The following is a 19,436-nucleotide window of genomic DNA, read 5'->3' as shown; positions in this document are numbered from 1 at the left end:
AAAAATGGATAAACATGTAAATCACAAGCAAAGGTGTAGAGACATGGACTATCATGGCTTCTGGGAACAGAAAGAGCTAAAATCAGTGCTAGCATATAGACTCCTTTATTACAGCAGGCAGAAAAGAGAGAGGTAGAGACTTCCTGAGAGGTTTTCAAAGGCACACTTGATATTCAAGTTAGATATTGGTAAACCCTAGACTAACCTCTGTATATATGATAAAGCCCAACTAAATGCTGACCAAAACACGTTTTCTCCTCCAGGACCCGTAGCTAAACCACATTTCCCAAAGTTTTTGCCTGTAGGAAGGGCCGCATGATTAGTTCTCATCAGTGGAACATGATCCCTGCTGAGCAGTTAAGAGAGGGTGTGCCTTCTCTAATCTTTCCATCTACCAACCCGATGAAACCAGGTCAACCTTGACACCATGAGTTCGAATTTATTTGTCTGTAATGTCCAGGAAGCTTGGGTCCCTAAATGACTGGTCACAGCAGGGCCTCCTCACAGCATGCATTGTATTGTGATATGAGTGAAAAAATAGAACTTCATTAAGTTAAGCTAGACATTTTGAGGTCAGTTATTACAGCAGTTAGTCTTACTTATCTTGGGTAATACAATATCACAGATGGTTCACCTCCTGATATCTTAATGATTCTTTTCATAATTATTTAAGACTTTTAATTATTTCCCTTTATTTTCAATTTGTGTTTGGTTTATATAGTTGTAGTTTCCTTCATCGGCAGCATATATTTTTTGGTGTAACGAGTTGGATTATCATATGCCCTCCAACCTCAAGGTTATTGGAGAAAACACAAAGGAGGGGTCTCCACACAGCAATATGTTTTTCTCTTGTCGTGGCCGAAATGCTACCATTTCATATTCATTTCGATAGGTGTTCTTATTTTCAGATAACATGTAGCCACGTATGAGTGTAAGATATGTATAAGGTAACTCACTGAGCTATTACTGGCCTCCAGATGATGAATATTAATATTCCAGCCTTTGAAAAATATGCTGGTTCTTTAATGATTAAAGAGGAAGCAAGTGTCGGTAAGGGCAGGTCTGAAGAGCTAGGCGTGGCATAGGATGTTTCCAACTGTGTTTCAAGGAAACTAGATTTCCACAGAGGAATCTTCAAGTCTACCTGAAAAGGCAGGGGAGGAAAATGCCTGCAGAAGTCTGAGCACCTACTCCTCCCATCTCAAAGCCAATCAGAGCAGTCTTATTGCATTTTTTTAATATTAGAGTTTCATGTTGATTTTCTTTAAAAAGAGAGGATATCTAACATTAAAAACAAATAAAATTGTAAGACTACTAATCTATAATAAGAGTCTCCAGAGAGGGGTACAGAAGATGACCCCTGAAATTCCAGAATAAGATATTTGAACTTCCATTTACTAACATGTTTTTGTGTTGGTTTTTTTTCCCCCCAAAAAGAGAGAAAGAAATTAAGCTTTACTAATATTTAATGTGAGTATTGGCTCTGGCATCCCCACTTGGTCCATAAGTAGGCAGTCACCCAATGTTCTTGGGAGTGGATGAGAACACAGGATGGGGGTTAGGGGTAGGCTCTCTCCTTCATTCACTTTCAACATATTGCCACATGTTGCAATTTCTGTATTTAAGTAGATTTATAGATGATATTTAAACTAACTGTCACAGCATGGACCAATAGAGATAGTGTTAATAATGCAAGAACTGGCAAACACAATTGGCTAAGCTGACATTGCTGACACCCTTTAGGAGCCACAATGGAAGATGAAAAACTAGTGACAGGTCAGATCTGACAATAAGTTGGCCATAATAATTGAAGTTACAAAGAATACTATTTTAAGTATGAATTGACATCAACTTACTAACATCATCTTCACTATACGTGTTATAGTAATAGCAATATTATGAACTCTCACAATTAGCTAGCCATTTAAAAACTAGACATTCAAACATGAAGATAAAACTCAGCACTACTTCCAGGATATTTAAGTAAAATACTCTTCAGGCTAATATTTTAAATAAAACACTAATTATAAACACTAAAAAGCCTCTTCTGAGCTTTCTTAAAAATGGAAGTCGAAAAGCAACATGCAGTTGAGAAAATAGTTTTCTTCCAAGATAAAGGTGGCTGAAATATACTGTGGAACACAAATGGAAAAAAAGCCTGCATTCTTTTGAGAGCAAATACCTTGAGAATATAAAACCCTAGACCCAAAGATACAAGTTTTGGAACAAGTTACATAGCATGGGAAGTTTACAACAAGGTTAAACTGAAACCACAGATGTTTTTAATATGTCTCATGTTATGGTATTTAATAGATTCTGCTTCGGTGTGGTATTTACTAAATTGTGTTTCAATAATGAAATAATTTTAAAATGACATTTTTTGTGTGTGAGCCATAGTAGAGAAGGTATTCCATCTCCTACATCTTTCAATGATATTTTAAATAATAATTGACTTTTAAGAAATAAAACTGTTTTACACTTACAAAACTTGTGTAAGTGTAACCTCTGATGGATTAGTTATTTAAACTAAAAAAAAATTTTTTAAAATAAAGGAATCCAAGCTAAGGTTAGAATGAGAGCAACCACATAAGATTCTTTCACAGTATGTGTGTGAATGTATACTTATATACACATATATACATAAAAATATATATAGTTATTCCAGCAAAGAAACTGGAGCCAGAACACATAACTGTATAGAATGTTACCAATGTGGTTAATTTTGTGAAAACAAGATTTGCATAGCATTTTAATTTCTTCATTGTGAAATATAACATACAGAGAAGTGCATAATACCTATGTACATAGGTTAATAAATAATTATAAAATAAACATTTCTGAACATGTGGCTGCACGCACCCACACACTGAGGCCTGCGAATGTACACATACCCCTGGTTGCCCTACCTTGGTTACACTCTTCTTTTTCTCAGAGAAAATCACGAGCCTGACTTTTGTGATGATTATTTTTCCTTATAGCTTTACTACTTATATGTGCAATCCTAAACTGTGCATTCCTAAACTGTACTTCTCTTTAATTTTTATATGAGGCATCACAATGTATATATTCTCTTGTGCCTTGGTTCTTAAGCTCATCATCATTTGTAAGATTTATCCATGTTGATGTAGCTGTGATTCATTCTTCTTTTTCTTTCTTTCTTTCTTTCTTTCTTTCTTTCTTTCTTTCGGCATCACAATGTATATATTCTCTTGTGCCTTGGTTCTTAAGCTCATCATCATTTGTAAGATTTATCCATGTTGATGTAGCTGTGATTCATTCTTCTTTTTCTTTCTTTCTTTCTTTCTTTCTTTCTTTCTTCCTTCCTTCCTTCCTTCCTTCCTTTCTTTCTTTCTCTTTCTCTCTCTCTCTCTTTCTTTCTTTTATTTATTTATTTTTTTTACTGCTGAATAGCATTTGATGGATAGGTATGCGACCATTTATTTATCCATTCCATTGTAGATGGACATGTGGGTTATTTCTAGTTTTTGCCTATTACAAAGCTGCCAGGATTACTCTTGTTTTAAAATATAGTTTCTTGATATGCTAGGTCACAGGGTGTGCGTATGTCCTACTTTGGTAAATAATACCCAACAAATTTCAAAAGTGATTTTAATGATTATGCTTCTAATTGCAGGGCATGAGAAATCTCCCCATAATCCTTTACATACTTAAATATACTTACTATATGCCAGATACTATATTAAGTGCTTTACAAATTCTGACTTATTTAATTATCATAATGACCCCATTGAGTTGGTTCTATTACTTCATAATTTACAGGAGAGAAAATTAAGGCATGAAGAGGCTAAGTAACTTGCCCCCAGCTATGTAAGTAGTGAATAGAGGAGCTAGGATTCCAACTTAGGTGATTGGCTCCAGTCTCTGCCCTTACTCACTATGCTGAGTTGGTGTTTGTTATTTCCTTTGTTGTGTAATTCTTGGGATTGAAAATAATACATGTCACCTATAAAAACTCTTATAGGATTTTTAAACCAACCTAAACATTTTCCAAATAAAATTTCTATGGATTTTGAAGCCATTTGTTAAAAATATAAAAATGTATAACACCTTCTCATTCGCAGGAACAAATGAATAGCAGTAGACAAGATGGAGTCATCAGATTTCAGCCAGAATCTTTGCATGATGAGTGATGGGCCTGAAAAGTAAGTATCGTGATTTAGTAACCCAGCTAATGAAGCAGTTCTTTCATTTTAATCCACATATCTTTGTGAGCTCTTCTCAGAGAGCCTGGACATAAACTGAACATAAAAGCAGACATCTGCATTGCTGTATCACAAAATGTTAAAACAAGATTTTAAAAATAATAAGGCATATGCAATTACTGTTCTCCCTAATAAGCTTTATTAAAATAACATTTTAGGGGAAAAATGTATTTTGTATTATTATTCATACATTTTCAATGATTTAAACTATAATTTATTAAAAATTTGTGCTCAATATATTGACAATAATGTATGCATGTAATCTCTAACTAAAGATATTGGGATGTGCTCAAAATTCTTTCTGATATTATGCTCAGTCAAAAAAGTTTGCAGATCACTTGGTAAGTTATATAAATGTCTAACCACTATGTTGTACACCTGAAACTAATACAACATTGAATGTCAACTGTAATCGAAAAATAAAAAAAATAAATTAAAGAATAAAGTTTGCAGACCTCCCAGTTTGGTGCCTAGGGCTGTGCCCTAGAGAGCAAGCCTAGAAGGACACCATGGTGGAGTCCCGGGCTGCCAGGAAGCAGAACAGAGAATGTGGTCTGGCATCTGGCTGCTGGGAGTGAGGGAGGCTGTGAGAGAGGAAGTAAGGAGGAGATAGGAGAAGGCAACACAGATAAACTGCAGACCTACTTGCCTAGAAATCAGCCTGGTGAAAAAAGTATTTGTATTAACTAATCTAACGAGAGATAAAGTTTGCAAATTTACACAAAAATCATAAAATTTAAGATTTTTTTTTTTTACGAGAGCTTGCATACACTTCATATAGAGTAACCTAAGCAAAGTCATGTACCGAGGTCGGTAACCATTACAGTCATAAGAAAAGCCTACTTGTTTTTTTACCTGGGTAATTTTTCCCAGAAAAAGAGCTGACAATTTTCTTCTAAATTGTGGATTACTTCTAAATTGCAAGGCTACAATATTATTAGTTCTGTTTGGAGACACTAAAGTGGGAATCCAAAATGTTATTTACACGCAAAATGCAACTACCCTAAGCTGTTTCAGAAAAGTCTAAAATATTCATTTGTTTGTATTTTGTACTTATGTTATCCACCTACTTCCATCATTGTACTCACTTGTGTTTTTCAAAAACCTGTTCTGTTTTTCAGTTAAAATGTTACTTTAAAATAACAGAGCATATGTTCCTTTGAACCAGGACTGCCTTTCTCTACCAGCATTTTTCAAAGGATTGAACTTCAAAGATATCTGGTCATTTGGCCTTTAATCTGCCTGCTCTGTTATTTAGCCCTGGAAAAATATATATACAAGTATCATAATCAAGCACTATGGATTATATCATTTATTTATGTACAATATTTTTTGACATTTTCCTTTTGTAGCCACTAATACAGAAATATAGGATATTAGATTTAAATGGTGTAACACTTTGCTGATAGACCTTTTTTTGAAGAACTCAAATACATTAAAAAATAGATTATTTTTCAGTATTACTATGATCTGGCTCTAGTTTTAACTATACTAAAAGTTGTACCATTTGCAATTGCAAATCTTCTTAAGTCTTCCCCATCTTTTGTACTCCTTGTACTTGCCATGCTCATGCCTCACTGCTATGGCCATCGGCTGGATATTATCCGAACTGGGGCGTTTCACAAGCATATGCTTTGAAATGTTCTCTTTTTTCATTCAACAGCTATCACAAGCCACTTAATCTGATTTAGGCCCTCATACAATACTTCTGATCCTTATTTTTCTAGACTTGCTTTTTACTTTTCATGTCCGAATCTATAATCCCACCTGCAGTTTAACACTCTATTTTACAGTGAACAACAATTGAAATTTTCTTATAGAGATTTATTTCTGAGGAAAGCCCAACTGATACAATTAAATATGAAGTTGGCAGTTTGTATCCTTGGCGAATCGTCCTTTTGGTATTCTAACAAATTGCCTAGCTGAGGCATTTAAATTTTTTGGCTTATCTGAGGGACATTTTTTTCTCTTCCTTTCTTCCTGCTTCTCACTTTCTCTAGAGATTCCCATGGACACATTCTTACACTGATCTCCATGTTCCTCTTTAGAGCCCATTCTGTTTTTTAAATCTTAATCTGGGACTTCAATATTATTTTTGATTGATATGCTCTCCTTTCACCTTCAAATTAAAACATCTGGACTTGTGTAATTATTATGTCTCCAGCTATGCTACCAGTTTCTTTCCCCACTGTAGCTAGCCAGATCCAAACCCCTTCTTCAACCAATAACTGCCGCGCCCTGCCCCACATTCTACTAATGAAGGGGCTTGATCTATGTGTGCTTCTCAAGATGTTCTACTGTTACAAGCTTTGTCTGGTGTTAAGACCAGGGTAGGACAAGGGCAATTCAATCCACTAAAAGGTATTCATACTTTCTTAGTGAAATGATAAAGGAAAACAAAGCAAAGGTGCTTCTGGACTAATTTCAGTGGCAAGCATTGCTGCTCAAACTTTCTTCTGAAATACCCTGAAAAAGAGAAGTGTTTGAACGAACTCCTCATCATTCCCATCCCTAACATCCCACCAAGGTGGTAGCATAAGTTGCCCACTGCAAACCCAGTATTTTTTTTTTTTTGTCTTCTCAAGTTTTGCCTTTGAGCTATAATATATCCTTATTGATGTAATATAAAAATATGAATTAAATTACCTGACAACAGGTGAAATTAAAATATGAGTCTTTTATACTGCATCTTTTCTTTCACATACTTTGGTTTACTACTATGGAAACTGGCAAATCTTAAGGAGAATTTATGAAATTCTAATGGGCGGGCGAGGAAACTTTTTTTCCTAGTGAAATCTGGGGTAAAAATGACACTTTGTTGAACCAGTCAGTCAGAAACTTATCTTTTTGTAAGTGAACAGAAACAAAATAATCAGTAATTGTTATTGGAATGTTTGCCATGTTGGAAAAAAATCCTGTTTTTCCTGGTCATTATGTCTAACTCTTCAGAATTGTGGGAAGAGTCAATGATTCTATGAACAAAAAGAATGAGACACTCAGAAATGTGCTATGCTGGCATAACGCAAGAGGCCATGAAGTATAATATAATACAAACAAAACAGACAAAAAAGCAGAGTTTACATTGCTTTGTTTTGTTTTGTGATAAGCGTTTTAGAACTCACTAGCTGTAGCCTTCAAATGGAACAGTCTGTTTCTAGGTCGCTACCCATGAGCAGTCACAAATTGTACACTATTAGTAACTCCCCATGCTAGATTCTAGAATTAGGAGGCATTTCCAGCCAGTGTATTTTATTAACTCACTATGATTTCTAATAAATTACTCAGTCCTCTTGCATTAATCTATGATTACAACAATGTTTTGGTACTGACTCCATCATGATCTCAAATCAATTTAAAAAGAGTTGCTGTTCTAAACAACCAAGCTAGAAATGTCATAGGGAGAGGCCTGCTGAGCTGCTTAGGCTGGCCTCAGGATGACATTGCCTCAGCTAAGTCACATTTTCCAGAGCTCATTCCTTGGTTTTGGAAGCCCAGAGATTTTTATTTTGTCAGGATGTCCAGAGCTGATCATACTCAAGAGATGAGGCTTGTGCTAACTCAATGCACAAGAGGCCAGTGTATAAACTAGAATACTAATTTGCTAATTATAATGAGAAGGGGTACTGTCAAAGGGCCCAGAAACCTATAATATGTGGCCAATACATTGTTTTCTCTGTAGGAAAGCCCACATGGGAGGCACATTTATCTTTTCAGTTCAACATACATTTGTTAAGCATCTAAGGTACAGATCATTTTGATCCCAAGGATGTTTTGCATATATAAACACTTTCATTAGAATCATGGCAGCATTGAATTGTCATAGAAAAATTATTTTCCAAAGCAAACTACATTAAGCCAATTTATGCCTTGATCAGTTTTCTAAAGTTTTCTCTTCTGATTAGCAGAGTCAGCCTTTTAGGAGAGACTAATAACTATCTGCATGATGGAGTTTACCATGAAGATCATCTAATAGCCACATTCACAAAGCCACCTATTAAATGTGATTCTTAACGCAGAACTTTAGAGGAATCTGATAACCCGCTGAAGGTATGCAAACAATTGCATAAAATGAATATATAGTTTTTTACTAGTAGATTCTTATATCAGGAAGTGACCTAAAAACTTAAAGTCTTCCAGAGCTGACCTGGGCATCTAGGCTACCAATATTACCCACTATTCAAAAACATAGGGCAAATTCTTGAAAACATCATAGCCAGTTTAACCTAACATGCCCCATTCCTGATATCCTTATTACAGGCTCAACTCTAACTTATCCTGGTCATCCGGGTTTGCCCATGCTTTGCTTCCTGCCAATCTTTCTAGTTTATCTTCTGGAATTCCAGCTGGGGTGAGGGGAAGAGCCAGACCACTACTCCTCCATCCTCGGGAAGAACTTACTTTTTTGAGATCCAAGAGAGACTATACTCCCCTTTATCTCTCCTGTTGCTGTCATTTAGCAGCCTCCCAGCCAACCCCACCAGCTACCCACCCCCACCCACATACATTATTTATTGTTTTTCTCTGTGCCCCAGTTTGTACATGGTCCTTCATGGTGTCCCAGCAATTTAAGCCTTCGCACTGTCCATCCCTGTCTTTGACATCTCCATCCTTCTCCTCTCTTGTGTTTTTTTCTCACAGACAAAAAGGAAGTCTCAGTTTCCCACTAAGGCAACAAATTTATATGCAGCCACATACATCCTTTCCTTTTCCTTCAGTCACAGTACAATAAATATCCCCCCTCGTATCCCTCTGGCAATGCTGCATGTGCTTCCCTTTTGACATTGGATGGACTGCATCCCACCTATTCCCCCTTTCTTCTCCTGTGTCTTCAATGTCTTCAACATTTACCCCTCTACTGATCTTTCCTATCAGTGTTTAAACACGTCCAAGACTAGCTACTATTATTTCTTTCCCAGCTGGCTAGAAGCACTGTTTTTTAATAGAAAATATCTTTTAGTTATGAGTTATTTAATTCTTTCATGTGTCAGAACTTGTATGCTTGTCTATAAAAAATTGTCTTGTCTTTTAAACAGACTTGTTTTAAGTGCTACAAACATGCTCATCTGGAAAATTATTGTGACTTCTAGAATTCAAATATTAAACAAATCCTTATTCTTCAGCATTTATTTCTTCTTTAAATTTTTAAATTATGAAATATACAAAAACATAAAACATAAATGTGTAGTTTAATGAATAATTGTAAGGCAAACACTCATTTAACCACCATTCTGATTAAGAAGATAACCCCCAACCCATGCATCCCTTCTGAATCATTACCTTCTCACCCTTCTAGAGGTGACCACCACTCTGAATTTTATGGTAAAGTTTCCCAGCTTTTCTTTATTAGTTTAACTCTTTCTTTGCCTATCCAGGTCCACTCTTCTTTCTTCTCCACCCTGCTCTGTATAGTGAGAAGCCAGGCTGCATATCAACAGGCTCCTTCTACCTTCTGGCTTCTTGTTGTATGCAGTCAATGGGTAAATCAGATGAAGCAAAATTAGACAAGATGTTTTCCCCTTCTAGTGCCTCTCCTTCAAGGTCTCTCCAAGAGCTGGCTGTACTGGTTTTGTCACCAACTGTATTCATCAGGATTAGCTAGAAAAGTATAACCAACAGGATGTGTGTGTAGACACTGAACAAATATAACACTGTTATATATACTGAAATGTCATATATATGAAGGAGAGTAGACGCTAATGGCTTATGGTGAAATAATAGCTTTGAGTGGGCCAATGACAGGGCTGGAATCATCTGGAGGCATCTTCACTTACATGTCTGGCAGATGATGCTTGCAGTTGGCAAGGGTTTTAGCTGGGAGACAACCAGATGGCCTACTCAAGCCCTCTCTGTGCCTTCCTCACAGTGTAGAAGTCTCAGGGTAGTTAGACTTCTTGCATGTTGGTTCAGTAATACAGAAGTCAGTGTCCCACTAATCAAAGAAGAAACTGCATCACCGTTTATAACGTAGTCTTAGAATGCACACAGCATCACTTCAGTGGCATTCTCTCCATTACAAGTGAGTGACAAGGGAAGAGATTAAAGGGAAGAGAACACAGACCTCATTTCCTGATGAGAGGAGTGCCAAGCCACACTGTAGAAGAGCATGTGGAATGGGCGATATTATTGCAGCATCTTTGGAAAATGTAATCTGGCACATATATTCTTGGTTATAACAATTTAATGTGAATGTCAATGCTTTTATTAGTCAGTGTGTAAGTTTTATGTATAGAATGTCTCCACCACACTCCTGACTTACGTGTCATTGTTGTCCAATGTTTTGTCCTTTTTCTAAGGTGCTAAACTTGGTCTTCATTATTGTCTTAAAGATCAATGTTTGGTTAGATTTACCCATGTGTTAATGAATCTCTTTTATTAACTTTCCTTCTCACACACCCATTCTTCCTTTAGCTGAATTGTCATTTAATAAAAGTGAATAGGCCTGAGTTCTGGTATTCTTCTTCTTCTGATTTTTGTCGAAAAATACCTTTATTTCACTTTTATTCTTGAATGATAAATTAACTGACTATAGAATTCTAAGATCCATTAATACTTGTTTTTGATGTTAAGTATTTTTATTAAATATACTTTTGTGTCAGAACACCCTCAGGTTCAAAAACAGGAAGGTCAAAATGGCAAGACTGAACCCTCCATTGCCCCATTATATTATACAAACAACTTGATAAGGTGTGTTCCTGTTAGCAAAGAGCTTATTGTTTCTTTAACTGTAAAGCAAAAATATTAAACAGAAGATGAATAAAGATATACTTTATATACAAATTTTTATATGATATATATTTTTATATGATATATAATGAAACAAAATAAGTATTGTTGAAAGTTTGGATGATGTACTCAGAGTTTCTGTTTAGGTAAGATTGAGAAACGGAGAAAATGCCCTCTTCTCTATTTATTGAAAGAAATATTAGAATTTAAGAACTTATTTAAATAATTAAATGAATGAGCAGGGAAGGGAAACAACTTAATTTACCTTTCTGATGTAAAGCAGAGGATCTGCATGAGATCTACCTGAGATTGACCTGTTGAGGAGTTCCTCTAAGAAGTAACTAAGGCCCCTCTTGATTGTAGAAGACTTCACAGTCTAAAGGAATCAGATGGGCTGTTACAAAAATTTTTACTGATCAATCTAAAAGAAGGTCTTGGGAATAGATTTTTTTCATTGGGGTGCTAGGAGGTCACATGGATGTGCTTCAGGAATCAGTGAACCCCAAACAAAGGAAATATTTGGTCTTTCTTCCTTTTCTGTCTTCATGCCTCCCTTATTTTCCTTATGGAACTAGAAAAGTGAGGAAATAGATAAATGCTTCTGGAATATGAAGAACAAAACAAAAATCTGGAAAGGTTTCTGAACAGAAACCTTAGACTATTTATATCTGAATAGAAACCATAGACAGACACTAGAAATATAGTACTGTTGAGGTAGGTTTTGACCAATTCTTGGGGTGTTTGAGATTTCAACTAATGTTTGTGTTTTTCTTGTGTTATTAGCTGTAAAAAATATGTAAAATGAAAAGGCTTTTTATACTGTGGTTAAAAATTGGATAACTATTACATTACAGTAAAATTCGATCTAGTCTGTCATCACTCAAAAATATATAATATTGGGTTTAAAGCAGGCACAAATACTCAACTTGATTTTTACAAAAGTATATCAGGGAAATGTACTTCATAAACATTATTACCAGATGACCTTTATTGGACTTTTAAAGAAAACTTTAATCATTAGCTTTGCACAGAGTTGTAAAACTGAAAAAGTTGAGAATCAGAGAAATTTTTATTGTGACTAAACCATTAATATATTTTTTAAAATAGTCACTAACATGCTACTAACATGGGATTATTGAATTTTATGAATGAAATACTTAATATACATGTATATAGAATGTATTGTAGGGGCTGGTTTTATCTCTATTGCATGCTTTAATTTATTTTAAAACTATTTATTTAAAACTTTTTTCTAGATTAACAACGTATAAAATTCTATACATGACTCTAAAGAGAATATTTTTTTTAAATTAAATGAAAAAAATTACCATTGCCTGTTAACTGTTCCATATTAATCTGTTTTGATTCCTCAGAGCTATTTGCCATCTCTTTAGACTAGCAGCTGCTACAGCTATGCATCTGTCACATGTCCCAAGATAGTCTAGTACCCAGAACAAATAGAACAGATGACTTAGGCATAAAAGCAAAAACTCCAAAAGGGGTCGTCCAGAGAGTTATCTTTCCATTAGAGGGATTTATACATTTTATAATATGCAAGCATGAAGAAATTGCATTCAGGGGTTGCAAATGAAAAAAAAAAACAAAACTAGGAAACTTTGGAGAATAGCGAAAGCTCTTTCCAAGATTAAAACCATCAACTGTCTGCCAAATTTTTTCACTTACACCAAAACAAGTTTTAATGAGACTTTATCTCTGTGTTTCTGTGTGTGTGTGTGTGTGTGTGTGTGTGTGTGTGTGTGTGTGAGAGAGAGAGAGAGAGAGAGAGAGAGAGAGAGAGAGAGAGAGAGAGAGAGAAGAATGTGTGTGTATGTCTGCTGTGTGAAAGACTGTCTTGTGTCCATGTATTTATGTCTCTGTGTACATGTCTGTCAGTGTTTGTGTATCTGTTGTGTCTTGGGGGCAGGATACAGGAGGTGGAAATATAATGGTACAAAAGAAAGGGTTGAATCCATTTCTACTGGTATCCATCTTCCATTGGATAAGAAAAGAGAAGTGTATTTTTACCAAAAAAAAACCCTGGGCAGTAGGTGAAATAATTGAACAATTTTAATGTCTATAAGTTTAAAACTTTTTTTAAATTTTGAAATGAAACTCTATTTCAAAAATAACACATGTTCATTATTTTGTTTCAAATAAACAAATCTGACCACTCATTCATAATCACTTGGTATACATCCTTCCAGATATTCTTATGTATATACATGCATATTTTTGCAAAATGGAATTATCCTAAATAAACCACTTTTTTGCAATATGAAATGAAGTCAATAAATATTTGTTTATTCTATTCCTACACATAGCACAGTATACAGAGTATGTGGAAAGCATTTAGAAAATATCTGTTAAATATTTTTTGGCATGTTTATATGTTTATGAAGTCCATAGGAAGTGAAAATGTTAACCCTTTGTTAGATATGATGCAAATGCTGTTTTCCCCTACTTATATTAAATTTTAATTTTCCTTTTGAAAATAACAGAAAATAATACTAAAGCATATAGTTTGATTTAATTGAGTAAAAAGTCATCTGATTTAACACAAATGGTGTTTTATTAGGACTTTTAAATAAATAAATGCAATACATAGGAGCAAAATGCTGAATGCTCAGTAGAGGTTCTGCTCTATTTAAATATACGGGAAGGATTTATAGATATTAGCATAGAATATGCTTAAGAGCAGTAAGTGTTTAAGTCAGTCAAACTTGTTTCTTATCTCGTTTCTGCCCCTTGGCACCTGTGTGATAGAGGAAAATCACTTAATGCCTGTAAGCATCTGTAAGTTGAGGATATTCAGGCCTCCCTCCCCGAGTTAGTGCCCAGTAGTGCTCAGCAAATGGTCTTTCTGTGGCTTTACGTCCCGTGGAGGTTATTTCCAAAATGGATGCTTAAATATGAGATGAAACTAGATCTAGAGCCCCAGATTGGGCTAAGGTTCTCTGCTCAAAATTTGAAGATAATATGAAAAATGAAAAATATTTTTTCTATTTTTTTTCTTAATTATTTTTAAAGACATGGGTTTTGCTATGTCATGTTTTGTACTTATTGAAGTTTTTTTTTCCCCTCTCTACCAGCTTTGTTGACTAAAAGCCAAGTACTTTGTGTTCTTAAATTTTCCCTTGAAAGAATCTTGGTGTCATGAAATGGAACTACTAGTACAGTTTTAAGAGGAACAAGTTACTGAACAATCTTTTAAGAGTTTAAATATACTCCATTAACTTTGGTTTAGTAAAAGTAACAACATGAAGTACTTTAGCCCACTGTTATTTTTTTCTAGAACATTACTGAATTAGAAATCTAACTTTATTATTGCCTTGTGTTGCCATCAGTATGTAAGACATAGGAAGTCTGTCTAGCGTCCTAATGTGACTGTTTTACAAAGTCCTCGTCTCATGGCCACTTTTACGAAGCGATGTTTACTCAGACTGCAAATACTTTAACACTGATCTTACTTACGTGGATCTTCTGCTGACACTTTTGTTCAAACACGAAAGCTTCTATTATCTTCATGAAATTAATTATGTATCTTTGGGGGGGTCCAGTTTATAAATATTAATTGTCTCGGCAATTGGCCTAATACTATATTCTTCCTAAAGAGAAGAAACTTCCTCCTTGTCTAGCCCAGGTCAGAGTATCACAACTTTTGATTTAATTAAGTAGAAATGAAACTCGATGTTAATGTCACATGTTGCCAGAATAGAAATGGTTCATGATGATTTAGTTAAATTGTTATTTAAAATAATGGGATAACATATTTTCATTAAAAATACAAGTTATTTTTGTTAGAACAACTATTATTTTTAGTTTATTCTCCAATTACCTAACATTTGCAAGCCCTTTGAGGAAGAAGCCACAGGAAGAAACTTGTGGAAACTATGTTAAAATCCTTCAAGCTAACGGTGTTATTTACTACAATAAGACAGCGATTAACTGTATCCCACTGGTCACTGGCCTGATAAGGTAAGGGACTAACCCTGACTCAAAAGAATTAATGCAATGACCACAAGTTTTGCTTAAATCAAGAGACCAAGTGATCTAGGAATTAGAATTCTAAAACTGTAGAAGCGCAAGATTATAAAGGACTTTGGAAATCCTTGTCACGTTTTACTAATAAAGGTCTCAGAAGAATCTGGCTCAATATATTCAATAGTGTAAAACATATACAAGTTCCTTGCTAATTAAGTATTTTAAAAATCTTTATGACATTTGCTATATTTGGCTGTGTGAACATTAGGGAGTATCAGTAAACTACAAAAAATATTTTAGAAAGTTCCTATGGTGTGGATTGTTCACATCACATCCTAAGAAACTGGAGTGAGAGGAAAAAATTAACAAGTACAAATCCATAGGATTGTACACAGATATACACAGTGAATGCGTGTAAAACTTGTAAAATCTGAATAATGTCAACTTCCTTTCATAGTGTACTATAATTATGTAAGATGTAGTCATTAGGTGAGACGTGGTGAAGGGTAAATGGGACCTACTATTTTTGCAACTTCCTGTAAATCTATAATTATTTCAAAATGAAATGTTTAAAAATTATGGACAGCTGCTATGAAACTCCTTTTTTAAATCATAATTAAATATTTCTAGACTATAGATGGTTAGAATTTAACATAAAAGTAATTATAAAACATGATCCTGGTTTAGTGCTCACCCATTTGCCCATTTCCTCTGTCTCCTTACCTGTGAATATTCCCCCAAATTGTCTGTTCTTTACACTGTCCATCGGAAAACTGATTAATATTCATGGTTTCGCAGGCCAGCATTATGTTGAAGGCCCTCAAATCTTTCTGTGCGGCCTAGATGTCTCATTTAAACGCCAACTCTTTATTAAATTGTTCTTGCCAAAGCCTAGCATGGTCTCTGACACCAAGTTGGCTCTCAAGAATGAAAGAATAAATGACTTTCCAAACATAGGATATTGGCACTTGGAAGTCCCACTATCATTTACACTTGAAATGTGGCAAAACAAAACTAATATTTTCTTCTCACCACTCTTACCACACAACCTGCTTATTCTTCCAACATCTGTATTTCTCCCATTTCTACTATTCTTTCATCTAACTAAGCTTTAAAATTTTAAACTGCATTAATTCCTTCTTCTCTTTTATTTACCAAGAGCTAAGCAGTTACCTCTTCTGTTTATTTTCCTTTCAAATATTCCTTATATTTGTCCCTTCACCTCTATTTTGTTCCTATGACTACCACTTTAGCCTCATTTTATTACTCCACATTTCTAATTTTTCCCTGATCCTAGTCTTGATTCGCCTTCAATCTGTCTTACATGCTAATGTCTGGTAAATTTTTCCAAACTACTAAGAAAGACTATAATGATCACAATCGTTGCTGTAATTTATCGAGTGCTCATTATGTACCAGGCACTGTATACATACATTATCTCATCTATTCTTTACAACCACCTTATGAAGTAGACATTATTCATCTTCTTTTTATAGAGGAGGAAACTAAAAGTCTAAGAGGTTAACAATGTATCACATTTTTAAGAGCTAAAATATGAACTCAGATTAGCCTGGCCCTAATCTGAAAGGACCATTCTCCTAAATGTAAATACATCTTGTCCATTCATTGAAACTTGCCCAGCAGAACCACAGCCTGGAAAAAATAAGTGCTGAATAAATAGTTATTGTAACCACTTTATTAAAGGAGTTGAAGGTGTTAGTAGGGTGCAAGTTGAAAGCAACTATCTCTTTTCTCCCACTATTCCTCAAACTAGCATTCTCAATTTACTCCAGCTCACTGTGCTCCACTCCACTCCTCTGAAATCTCAGGTAGATTTTATAGTTTTATGCTTGGTCTCAGGTAGTAAATAGTCTATTTTTAGTAATTAGAGCCCAGTCTAGTGTAATAATCCCAAACTCTACTCTTATTCCATTTAAAACTTCTTTTCTTTCTCAATTGAGTTTCGCTCCAGGTTTGGAAGTCTGCAGTGGAAGAGGGAAGGAGCTACGGTCAGCTGCTTCTCCTCTTCTCAATACTCCATCTCCCTCATCAGTTGCTGCTTTCGGCTTTTTCAAAGGTGCAAGAGGGAAGGAGAAAAGGTGAGATGGTGGAAAGCTCTTTTTTAACTGTATAGTTGTGACTAGCATTGGTGTCCTTAGGCGTGGTAAATAGTTCCTGCTGGCTAGATGACAATCTCGAGGAGCCCTTGGAATTCTACCATTCCTCCTCTCTCACACTGCCCCTTCAGATGGGGTCTAGTTTATGAGGAAATCAGGCTGGTGGCCTTCACAGATGCCCACATCTGGTCCACAGCTCATTCCCAACTTAGTCTTCTCTCTATTCCTGAACATAACATGTTCATCTCATTTCAGCTCTACTGGTTTTGCTTATTTTCCTTTCCTACCTTTTTTCCTCTGCCAGTCTAAATGTAATTTCCAGCCAATCTCAACACATATCTTTTCCCTTGAAGCTTTTCCTGATTTACCTCCTCCTACTATGATTTCCCAGTAGAGGTTCTGAGCAGTCTAGTCTATACCAAAAATAAATGACCAACCAACCAAAAAAAAAAAAAAAAAAAAAAGAAGTCAGTTTTATTTGAGATTATCCTAGATGAAGGAGTAAAAGTGATTAAATTTTTTAAATATTGACCCTTGGATATACATCATTTTAATATTCTATGCGATTTGGTAGGAATTATGCCTAAAGCCCTTCTGCTGCATGCAGACATACATAATCGATTCAAGGAAAAGCAATAGTATACTTATTTGAGCTGTGAGCTGAAGTAGCTGCCTTTTTTTATAGAATATCATTTTCACTTGAAAGAATGACAGAGAAACTATGGTTATACAGAGTTGAGTGTTTAGCAAGATATTTTCCCCAAAATGAAAGGAGTAAGCCTGTTATTCCAAAGAAAACAACTAACAGTGTTTATTGCCAATAATAAATTTGAGCTTTAAAGCAAAAATTAGAATTTAGGAAAACTTGTATTTGACACCATGGGCTTGGCCACTTGTGGTGGTTTTATAGATATGTCTTCACAGTCTTTGATACAGCTCCCGTCAAGAGATTGAGCTGAGTTGCCTTCCTCTTGAGTGTGGGCTGGACTTTTTTTAGTGAATAGAATGTAGCTGAAGTGATGAGCTGTCATATTGAGATTAGGTGATAAAACGACTGTGGCTTATTCTCTCTCTCTCCCCGCACCCTCTCTCCCTTTCCCTATCCCCGTCATCACTCTCATTGGGATAAGCTGCCAGGTTGCGAGGTAGTCCTGGGGCAGGGAAACCAGCAGCCATATCACAAGGAGACTCAAGCAGCCTATGGAGAGGCCTACATGGCAAGGAACTGATGCTTGCAACCAACCATGTGAATAAACTTGGAAGTGGACCTTCTGAAGCCTGCCAAACAGCACTTGAGTGAGTTTGGAAGTAGACGTCTCTGAGTAGAGCCTTAAAATGACTGCAGCCCATCTAACAGCTTGACTGAAACCTCTGAGCCAGAACCACCCAGCTAAGCCACTCTTGGATTCCTGCCCCACAGAAACTGTGAGATAATAAATGTTTGCTGTTTTAAGTTGCCAAATTTGGAGTAATTTGCTTGCAATAATAGATAACTAATACAAAAGCTTCCCCAAACTTAAAGACTTTTCTGATAAAAGCGATAGTGATATTAACAAAAGGTTTTTGGGGGGAGGGGGAAGGGAAGTGGTATAATGAAAGGTGTCAATAGAAGATCTGCATAACTCAGAGAACCAATGTTATCCAAATGATCAATGCATGATGTTACAAAATCACTCACCAGTAGAAGATCCATTCAAAGTGCAAGACAGACCAATACATTTTAATTTAACAAGGTATATGGTTTCTACATTGCAACTAACCTTTAGGAAACTACCACTTCTTGAATGCTGGTGTAGGATCAAAGAAGAATATTCACAGTTACCTGGAAAGTCTATTAAAATACTTTTTCCTTTTACAGCTACATATCTGTGTAAGCCTAGATTTTGTTCACGTATTTCAACCAAAATGTTGTACTGCAACAGATTAAATTCAGAAGCAGACATGAGAAAACAGGTGTCTTCTATGAAATTAGATATTAGAGAGATTTGCAAAAATGAGAACAATATCGCTCATTTCATTACATTTTTCATTCTGGAAAACATGATTATTTTTCATAGAAAATGTTTTTATTGTTATTTTAAAATGCATATATTAGGACGTGGTTCCATAGTGTAGCAGTTAGCACGTCTGCTTTACACGCAGAAGATCCTGGGTTCATGCCCCAGTGGAGCCACAGTCCATGGTCTATGGCCATGTCACCCTCAACAAGCCCAGTGTCTGATCTCGAAAGCTAAGCAAGGTCAGTCCTGGTTAGTACTTGGATAGGAGACCACCTAGGAAGACCAGGTGCTGTAGGCATAAATAATAATTTAAAAATGAACCTATTAGTTATATATTGCTGTGTAACAAATTACCCCAAAATTTAGCAACTTAAAACAGTACGTATTTATTA

The 19,436-nt window shown here is 35.4% G+C and overlaps 1 protein-coding gene across 3 annotated transcripts in view; it reads left to right on the top strand.

Moving 5' to 3' along the window:
- SPATA9 (spermatogenesis associated 9) overlaps positions 1-19,436 on the top strand; it is a 59,204-nt gene that overhangs the window by 2,158 nt on the left and 37,610 nt on the right. Inside the window, exons 1-3 of one of the 3 annotated variants that reach the window (XM_025047869.1) lie at positions 4,086-4,163; positions 8,129-8,270; positions 16,889-17,026. Coding sequence is in view for 2 of the 3 variants with exons in the window: in XM_025047867.1 (XP_024903635.1) it covers positions 4,151-4,163; positions 16,889-17,026 (151 nt within the window). In the remaining variant the exon portion in view is untranslated. Of the gene's footprint in view, positions 1-4,082; positions 4,164-8,128; positions 8,271-16,888; positions 17,027-19,436 lie in introns of those variants that run through there. The other 2 variants (XM_025047867.1, XM_025047868.1) reach the window with 2 other exon arrangements.

This window comes from Pteropus alecto, unplaced genomic scaffold (genome assembly GCF_000325575.1).
Source record: "Pteropus alecto unplaced genomic scaffold, ASM32557v1 scaffold20, whole genome shotgun sequence".
In the NCBI taxonomy this organism is placed as follows: domain Eukaryota; kingdom Metazoa; phylum Chordata; class Mammalia; order Chiroptera; family Pteropodidae; genus Pteropus; species Pteropus alecto.
The sequence above is the reverse complement of the archived record's forward strand: the minus strand, read 5'-3'. Positions and strand labels throughout refer to the sequence as shown.